The sequence below is a fragment of the Cibotium barometz genome, chromosome 48 (assembly GCF_041138505.1).
Source record: "Cibotium barometz isolate CiBa-2024 chromosome 48, ASM4113850v1, whole genome shotgun sequence".
In the NCBI taxonomy this organism is placed as follows: Eukaryota; Viridiplantae; Streptophyta; class Polypodiopsida; order Cyatheales; family Cibotiaceae; genus Cibotium; species Cibotium barometz.
In genome coordinates, this window is record NC_141093.1 from 26,521,503 (window position 1) to 26,531,257 (window position 9,755).

At 46.0% G+C, this 9,755-nt stretch overlaps 1 protein-coding gene across 1 annotated transcript; it reads left to right on the top strand.

Annotated features, from left to right (window-relative positions):
* Positions 1–971: 971 nt before the first annotated feature.
* LOC147611015 (pentatricopeptide repeat-containing protein At3g53360, mitochondrial-like) lies at positions 972–8,612 on the top strand. Its single transcript, XM_086785662.1, has 2 exons — positions 972–3,794; positions 5,107–8,612. Exons 1-2 carry the CDS (start codon positions 1,454–1,456, stop codon positions 5,235–5,237), a joined length of 2,472 nt encoding a protein of 823 aa, XP_086641788.1. The 5' UTR covers positions 972–1,453; the 3' UTR covers positions 5,238–8,612.
* The last annotated feature ends 1,143 nt before the right edge of the window (positions 8,613–9,755 follow it).

The following is a 9,755-nucleotide window of genomic DNA, read 5'->3' on the forward strand; positions in this document are numbered from 1 at the left end:
CCAACTACCAGCATAGTATAACGGTACGGGTGTCCGAGATCAACCATAGAGTGGAATATCTAACATCCCTCACTATCCTTAGTTGCATGTTTTCTTATACGACGTGTGTGATGAGGTCTAGACAAGTGCTTATATGAGGTGATGAGGTCTAGACAAGTGTGGAAAAACCACTCAGGCATGCTCTAGGTATCAGAGTTAACCTTTAATTGAATTTATGGATGAAAAGCTTTTAAATGGTAGTAACTCTAAATGGTAAATATCTAAATGGTCTTGGTGAAATGTAGTGATGAGAACTATGGTCAAGTGTCGAGTTGGTCTATATGAATTCATGATTGTTACTGTCAAATTCCTTAATATATATACCATCCCAATCACATCAAGGAAAAGGACAATAACAAAGTTAAGTAAGAAAAAGGAAATATATTGCTTATCTTGCTCTTTGCATGATTGGTGATGATTGTGCTGGAGACACTCACTTGTGTTCTGCTTCTGTAAAACAAAGACTTGAGTTGATCTTATGTAGATGATTTCCTCTTTGCTTTTGTGCTATCACCCGATTTATTCTCCATGTAGTCCGCATGTTTGCTGGTGTATATCTGTCATGGTCTTTTGATGAACATGTTGCCCATTGTGGTGTGCACAGTGCCTCAAAGCTTCTCATCGCAAGAGTGATGAGACCGCGAGTCGGTCGGGTCTTGCCCCCTCCCCTTGGAGCAAGGGTGGAAAAAAAGGACTCTTTGTAGCCCATTTTATGGGCGTATGCCGCCCAATGGCCGGCTCTCTCTAGCCTGCTTTTACTAGCTGGTGGGCACCCCCTTTTGATGAGTGGGTTTCCCGCGGCGTCCGTGCAAATAGATCTCACTTGAAGTGGCACACCTCACTATGTGAAACGGGTGGGTGCTAGGGCGGCCAAATGTGCACACCTCCTTACATGCCCCCAACCCTATGTATGCGTGTACATATAATCTATTATCAATAATAAGCTTGTTTAATGTGTACGGCAACCTTCTTCTTGTGAGATACATTCGCAGTCCAAACCTCACCCTCTGCATGGCAAAATTATTGTAAAACACTTCACCCCCTGCATGGACATGTCTGTGCTGGGCTACAGCCCAGAGGTAGCATCGGCATTATAGCCCAGCGGTAGAAAAAAAACAAGTGTTGGGCTCATCCATCAAGTGATTGGAGTGACTGCCTTTCTCAGTTTTGCAGAGCCATTGAAGAGTATCTTGCATATATATCTTTCTTCTTTTCCACTTGAGTAGATCCTTCTGTAGGTACCCACCGGAGGCGGTTTGGTCGCTGCCAATGGCCTGGATGCTGCTGGGGAGCCTGCGCGGATTCGAACTTGGAACCTCCCCCTTCCCGGTCACACCCCGAGTGCTAGGCTACACACCCAGTGGCATCTTGCATATACTTCTTGTTGCAACTATGCAGGAATTGGAGTGTGAATATGGCTAGTGGCCTAGGAAGCTTGAGAAACCTATGCACAGATGGGCTGCTCTATGAGGCACTCCAGGCTGTGGGCCTTATGTACACAAGAGGCCTTCACGTTCCCCCTACAGCATTTTACATTATTTTACAAGCTTGTATCAGCAAGGCACATCTGGGATATGGTAGGTCAGTGCTTCATCTGATTGTTAAAAATGGGCTTGGATCGGATGCTTTTCTCGGAAGCCACTTGATTCGGATGTTTGCTGTATGCGGGAGTTTGCCAGAAGCCAATCAAGTGTTTCAAGCCCTGCCAAAACCAAACGAGTTCACATGGAGTGCAATCATTCTAGCAAATGCCAACTTGGGTCAAGGCAAACAAGCTATAAAACTGTACCATCAGATGCAACAGTCAGGTGTGAAACCAGATGGACACATCTTCGTTGCAGCCCTCAAAGCATGTTCCATTACTGCAGCCCTAACAGAGGGAAAGCACATTGAGAATCACATCAAACAGAGTGATCACAAGTCAGACACTTTTGTTGGAAATGCACTTATTGACATGTATGTGAAATGTGGGAGCTTTGAGGATGCCTGCAGGGTTTTTGGTGGATTGCCGAGACGAGATGTGATAACATGGAATACATTGATGGCGGGGTATGCCCATCATGGGCATAGCGAGGAGGCTTTCAGTATTTTTGAGCAAATGCAAGAGAAGGGGATAAAGCCAGACCAAGCCACATTTGTCAGCATCTTGAAAGCATGTATCAAACCTAAGTTTCTCACTGAGGGAAAGATAATCCATACCTGCATTGTTGAGAGTGGTTTTGAGCTGGCAGTCTGTGTGGGCAACACCTTGATCCACATGTATGCCATATGTGGGAGCTTAAAACATGCGTGCAGAGTATTTGACAACTTACCCAAGAGCGGGGTGGTGACATGGAATGCTATGATGACTGGATATATCCATCAGGGAAACAATATGGAGGCTTTCCTACTTTTCCAACTCATGCTACATAAGAGAATGCAGCCAAACCGTGTCACCTTTTTGTGTATTTTGAAAGCATGTTCCAGCATAGCATCCATAGATCTGGGCAAGCAGATCCATGCCCACATCATTGAGAGTCATATTGAGATCGACACAACCGTTGGTAACTCCCTTATTGACATGTATGCTAAATGTGGAGGCCTTGGGGAAGCAAGTTGGATCTTTGTCAAGCTGCCAAAGCGAGTTATAGTCACGTGGAATGCCATAATATCTGGATATGTCCAGCATGGGCAAGCTCATAAGGCTCTTGAGCTCTTTCATCAAATGCAGCAGAAGGGCATGCAACCGGATCAAGTAACATTTGTGAGCATATTGAAAGCATGTTCCACTAGTACAGCAACCACATATCAGGGATTTGAGATTCATGCCCTCATCATCATGGCAGGATTTGAAGGTGAGATTCTGGTGGGAAACTCTCTTATTGACATGTATAGTAGATGTGGGAACCTTGATGATGCTCGTAGAGTTTTCAATAGGTTACTCAAGAAAGATACTGTGTCATGGAATACAATGATGGTAGGATATGTTCAGCAGCTTTGTAATCAAGAGGCTTCACTACTTTTCCAGCAGATGCAGGTAGAGGGTGGGCAGCCGGACCGAGCCACGTTTGTTAGTGTTTTGAAAGCGTGTACTTGTACTTCAGCCTTGGATCAAGGCAATATCCTTTATGACCTTGTAGTAAAAGCTGAATTTGAATCAGATGAAGTTGTGCAAGGCACCCTTATCCACATGTACATAAGATGTGGCAACCTGAAGGATGCCACATGCGTATCCTATCATTTGTCAAAGCGAGACTTGGTGACATGGAATGCACTGATTGCAGGATATGCCCAGCGGGGCGATAGTAAATCGGTGCAGCAGTTGTTTAAGAGCATGCAGAGTGAAGGTGTGCAACCAGATGACGTGACATTTGTCAGTCTTCTTTCTTCTGTCAGTCATGTGGGCTCAGTGGAGGAAGGCCATACGCTTTTCAAATCAATGCAACAAGACTACAGCGTTGTGCCCACACTTGATCATTTTAACTGCTTGGTGGACCTTCTTGGTCGGGCAGGACTCTTAGATGAGGCAGAAGACCTACTTCAGAGTATGCCACCGGTACCTAATATTGTAGGTTGGACCTCTTTGCTTGGCCATTGTAAAACTTATGGCAATCTTGAGGTGGGAAGGCGATGCTACAGCAACTTCGTGGCCTTGGATAGGGAAGACGCTACTGGCTATGTGCTTATGTGGGATATATTCACTCATCTTTGGCTGGAGGAGGATGCAGACAAAGTAGAGGATCTGAGGAAGCTTGTGAAAGCTCTCAAAATGCCAGGTAAGGCATGCATTGAGGTTCATAATGAGGTCTATTATTTCATTGTTGGAGAAAGTGCTCACCCTCAAAGCGAGGCCATTTATGGGAAGTTAAGGAGATTGAATGCTTATACGAAGGAGAAAGGGCATATGCCATGTGTGAATGTTGTCCTTCAGTCTATGTTTGACAATAGTAATGATTTGGGCATTGGGGCTTAACAGTGAATGTGTCGGCCACAGCCTGTATTACAGGGTGTGATGATTAAAGTGCCATCCTGCAATGAAAGCTTTACTCATAGTCACAAGCAACGTTTCGAGGTTTTGAAGGTTTCGTCCCTCATAAAAAACCATAGGTTTCGAAAAATTAACAAGCAGGTGACCCGCACGTTGCTGCAGCCAGGTCATACAACAAAAAATACTTTCCCAAGTGTGAACGCAAGCGCGACCTAAGCTTGAAAAATAATACCTTCATTTCAAATTTCAAAAATAAAAAAATCCTCCTTTCTCCTAGGCCTCTCGTTTGGCCACGTGGAGAGGGAGTAAGTTGTGTTTAATAAAGAGTAGATTGATTAATTAACTAATTAATTAAATATCTTTCAAAAACAGGGAGGAAGTTGTAGAAGGAAGAAGAGGAGAAAAGGTGTGGAAGTGGAAGGAGAGGGAGAGGGAAAAAGAGGAGGAAGTGGAAGAAGGAAGGAGAAGAAGAGGGGAAAAGTGGAAGAATTGGAAGGAGGAGAGAAAGAGGGGAAAAGAGGAGGAAGTGGAAGAAGGGAGAAAGGAGAAGAAGAGGGTAAGGAGGAGAGGAAGAGAAAGGAGAAGAGGAGGAGATGGAAGAGGAAAAAGGTGCTGCCCTTAGCCTTTAGGAGGGGGCGATAGGCAATGCCACGGGGGCTGTAGGAGGGGCGCAAGGCAGCCGGCAGGTGTAGCCTGTAGAAGAGTTGCGAGTGTGATTCAAACCAAACAGGCGGAGTAGAAATCACGACCAAAGCGGCAAAAAAGGGAAAAAATGTGACCTTCAATTTGGGTGAAACGACTCCAGCAAGGGTTTCGCATGTTCCAAATCAAAACGCTTCGCAGATTTCGAAAGTTTGAAGTGCGTTTTTTTGTGACTATGGCTTTACTCAAGCCAAGGCAACATATGTATTACGCTGTTCACTTTGTCTTGCATGGTAAATCTCTTTCATCTGTCTGCACATTGTATTTTCGCTAAAATGCTATTGGATTCAAGTCGGCTTTCTTTTACTTGCATCTGTAATGATATGATTTACTTGTATTCCATCTGCACGCAAGATATTTTTGGATATAGGTTTAAGCAGTTATCTTTTCCTTCTCAGGATGGTTTGCTGAGGCCCTGGCTGTAGGCACTCTGGCTTTGAAGAAAGCAGCACAGCGGGCACAAGGCCGCAAACAAGCTCAAGACAATGTGTTAGATACATTGTGGAGAAATATTCAGCACAACTATTAAGGTGTGTCATGTGTGATAGTAGCATGGCTAGCCAGAGGATGATGGCAATTGATCCTGAGAATTTCATAATGGAGGAGCTTAGGAAGAGGTATGAAGCTGATAAGGCTCATTAGTGTGCTACAATGTTCATCCAGTTGTTGTTTGAAAGTGCCTTCTTACTTCAGCTTTGAGGACCATGTGGCTTCTTACTTCAGTCTTCAGCTTTGAGGACCAGAGGTGTCACATGCATCCCGTACTTGGATACACCACACCAACTCAAGTGCAACGCCCTGAGGCAGAAACTAGGCATTTTGTGAGCCCTTGTCCAAGGACGAGTCACCAATGTACCGCCAAGAAGGGGTAGTCAGAGTCATGCTTGTACTGCACACGACAGTGCCTGCCCATCCTGCACTCATATGTAACCCTTTTGTATGATGTAATGCGGTGTCATCCCGGGGCCAATTATTAGGCCATTGGTCGGGTGCCCATCATCAAGTCCAGTGTAAGTCCCGGTGTGTGTGAACCCTTTTACAAGGTACTAGCAACACCATAGTTATGGAGCAATGGATAAATGTCACTCATTTGGCCTGAGAGATCCCATTGGCCACCCACACATGGGGGCCATGGGGGATTGGGTGCCCACAGCCATGGGCATCAGCTCCAGTGGGTAGGCGCCTAGGGAAAAAGAACAAAAAGGCCTTTTTCCACCCACGACCAGCTCCTAAGCCCAGTCGACCTGTTATGATGTAGTTAGCAAGCCCCATACCCCTATAAGGATGTGTCCAGTCCTTGGCAGCCCATCTCATCACTCTCTTGTACAGAAGAAGGTTGATATTGTTGGCTGGAAGGCAGTTCTCAGCCCTGAACTCAAGCATAGGAGGTCAACAAACAGTCCCAAATCAGCGTTGAAGTGCAAATGCAGGTCTACCACCCGTAGAAGCAGAAAAGGCAAGGTACAAAGCTGTCCAGCGGAGGTTACACAGCAGGGCCATCATTCAGCCCTATACATCAGCCTTCTGCAAGTCTTTGGGTCAGTATATTCAGGATCTTACATTCCACAAGGTCGCTCCTTACATCATACAACAATATCAGCAAACACACCGACAGGTGGGGGCCCCTTCTGAGAGTTATTGGGACCTGATTTTGTGTACTCTTCTCTCTCTCTCTCTCTCTCTCTCTCTCTCTTGCAAATTCAGTATCGAAGATCTCTGCATTGTCAAGTAAAAGGTTCCTCGCATATAACATTGGTATCAAAGCTTTGAGCTTGATCACCTTGTGTAGAGCAGAAAAGTTTTTTCTGTGGATGGCTTATTTTTGCTCCTGGAAAACCTGTAAGTAGCATTTCCACACATGTACTGGATGGTTTCTTTGCGTTTTGGAAAAACCCTGAACCCTCCCACTATGGACAAGCAAGAGGAGACTAGTGAGTCTCAAGAAGTGACCTCAACATCGCCTGACACTACTACAGCTCCAACGGTGGCTGTGTTACGACCCTGCGTTTTTCCTCTGGACAGTATGCAGGTGTGCACGGGGACATGGTGGACAGTGTGAATGGCATCAGGTTGGAGTCAAAAAGTAAACCCATGTGTGGACAACCCCAAGTGTGAAGGGGGGGGCCAAGTGATTAAAGTCTTCTCTCATAACCCATGGTGACAAAGGGTTTTGGAGGGGACAAAGGTTTAAAAGCCTTTAAAAATAAAAGAATCCCCTTTTTTGGGGATAATCGTGGCCCTTATGCTATTTTGGGGCCACGTGTGTGCTTTTGGAAAAAAAGGAAGGCTGGCTGAAGCGTGGAGTTTCTAAGAGAGAAAAAGCGCAAACAGGCTGCAGGCTGCACCGCTTGGATTCCTGCTTTTGGGGGGGATAGTGGACAGGCTGCAGGCGTGGAGATCTTGCTGGAAAAAAAAGAAGTGCATACAAGGCTGGGCTGATGGCAAGCGTGGAAAGGACTGATGCACAGAACCGGCTGATGGGCTGCGCTGAAATACACACAACCTGAACTCCACAGACAGGCTTGCTTTTTGGGAAAAGTACACGGGCTGGTTGCTGTTCAGCAGAGAAGACAGGCGCAGACTGAATCCTTCTTCTTCTTCTTGGTTTTTGGAGGGCTGTCTGGCCTGCTGTGCAACAGTATACATAGGCGCCTTCTAGATCTCTCCTTTTCCTGTGTTTTTAGCAAGAGACTGGCTGGCTACACTACTGTCCATACAGGCAGAGTTGACATCGAAACGTGGACTGTAGGAGGGAGTGCAAGGCTGGACAGCAGGTCCACCTACAAGTGTTCTCTCTCTCTCCCTATCACGTCGAATCAGGTGCTGGACTGCAAGCGGCTGCAGGACAAGAAGGCAGGACACAACGGGGCTTTTCCTCCTGTCTTTTTCTCTTTTGTGGAAAGCGACATAAAGACTGTAAGTCTCTCTTTCTTTGTGAGCAAGTGGGACTGCAGGTGATGTCTTTCGGAGTCTCTCTTTTCACTGGCTCAAGACTGTTCCAGAGTGGTTCTCTCTAGCACTTTGTGAGAGGAAGGGTTTGGCAGTTCAGAGGGTGGAAACAGGACTGTTTATGGGCTGTTTTTGCTTGGCTGCAAATTCAGCTATGTACTTGGGTTTCCGGCTGCAAGTACAGGTCATTTGGTTATGTTTCTTGGCATGGGAGTGATGCAAGCTCGCATGGCTACGTGCTCATGGAGCAGATTGTTTTCTCTTGCTAGAAAGGAACAGTGGGACCTACAGTTATGGGCATCTCTATGTTGCCAGATGTTTCATGAGGGAACAGGTAACTAGATGTATGGGAAACAGGACAGAAGTTTCAAAGGGAAACAAGCCTAAGGGTTTCATGTGGAAACAGGTCGTAGGTTTTCTCGAAGAGACATGTTTTTGGGTTTCTCCAGGAATAGGTCACATGCAGGCAGAAGGTACAGGAATGGACACATGTTTGGTACAGCCTTGCTACTGATTGGGCAAGGGACAGGGAATCCATGACAGAGATGGATAGTACCCTTGGAGGGTAGAGAGGATTGGTACAGGTGTGTCGACTGTATGGTATGCTATGCTGTGATGCGAGTTCTCTTTTGAGAGACAGTTTGGGAGTCTGTGTTGTGATGCAAAAGTACTGGATGTGTCAGGGTGTGATGCTGTTCATAGTGTGAGAGGCTATGGATGGTTGTGGCAGCCTTGATCATGGGAGAAAGCTTCTGTATGCAGACTCAATGTGAGAGTCTTTCGATGCGAACATTGGCTGGACTTGTTTGTGGATGCCGAGTGGACAAGAAGCCAGATGCAGGTTCTTTGCAGGCTTCCAGGGTTCTACTGTGACGGCTGAGTTCCCAGCCTTATATTGTAATCAAAGCTCTTATAATCAATTAAAGAAATATTGTAAGGGGCGCCACTGCGATTTGGGGCCAATCGGTGTCCATGTACTGTTTGCAGGAGCACTCTAGCTCCCCTTGTTTGTTTTCTTTTTCTAGGTCCTCAATGGTGTTGAAGTGTTTTATGTGCGAGTGTTTGTTTCACCGCCCGTCAGGCCGGTTTACAGGCTGCTTCTACGACGCCGCCAACTATCACTATGACTCAAAGGAGGAGTGAAACCGACTACTGGATGAGGCGGCGGCCCGTGCAATGGCTGCCCATGTATGGTGGTGATGGTGGCGGCAGCCAAACCAGTGGCTTCATCACCACCACCACCACCACCACCATCCCCACCTCCACTCCTCTTTCACAACCACAACCACCACCAGTGGCTTCATCACCACCACCACCACCACCACCATCCCCACCTCCACTCCTCTTTCACAACCACAACCTAGTGAACAAGCCCAACATCTGAACCTTTTGTTCCATCTCCCGAGCAAGTTCTTGCTCTGGAAATGGCATGAATACATCACAAGCATGATCTTCAAATCAAGCAAATTCAACTTCAATTGGAGAGTACTCTCGAGTTAAACCTTGAGAAAATCCAACTCAAAGAGGAGACACGTCGAAAGACCTTGGAATATCGAATCCAAGGTCAAGAGAACCGGCAAAGAGACCAACAAAGAACAGCTGAAGGAGTTCTGAGAATAGCGAGCTGGAGACATGATCATGTACGCTGTGGAGGTCATTGTGTTGTTGCAAGGTCTGACCAAGTGCTATCTTTGCATAGGAATCTTGATGCATGAGACATGGAGGTGCTGCTAGTCTGCCTTGGGATTTTCTGTGCCTGGAGAAGAAGGGTTTATTGGCACCGTGGAGAGCGAGAGGGCAGTAAGGAAATAAGTGCAACACCGCGCCAACCTGAAGCTGCAACAAGTGTAGCCCAATGGTGGAGAATGCGCATCAAACCTCAGGTGCTGGTAAGTCATAGTCACAAGAAACATTTCATATGTTTCATCATTTTGTTGTTTCAACAAGTTTTGTTTCATCTCTATGGACTAAAACACACACGTTTCAAAGTAATGCTTGTCAAATCAAATTGAGAAAACGTGAAAAATCACAGAAAATGTATGAAATTTCAAGATGTGATTGAGTTTGAAAGTATGAAATTGGGATTTGTAAATTGAGA

Bases quoted from the DNA above. Each gene is read 5' to 3' on its own strand.
- LOC147611015 (XM_086785662.1), top strand. From the start codon at position 1,454: ATGGCTAGTGGCCTAGGAAGCTTGAGAAACCTATGCACAGATGGGCTG. The intron at 3,795-5,106 runs GTAAGGCATGCA...TTTCCTTCTCAG, and splicing joins GAAAGCTCTCAAAATGCCAG to GATGGTTTGCTGAGGCCCTG.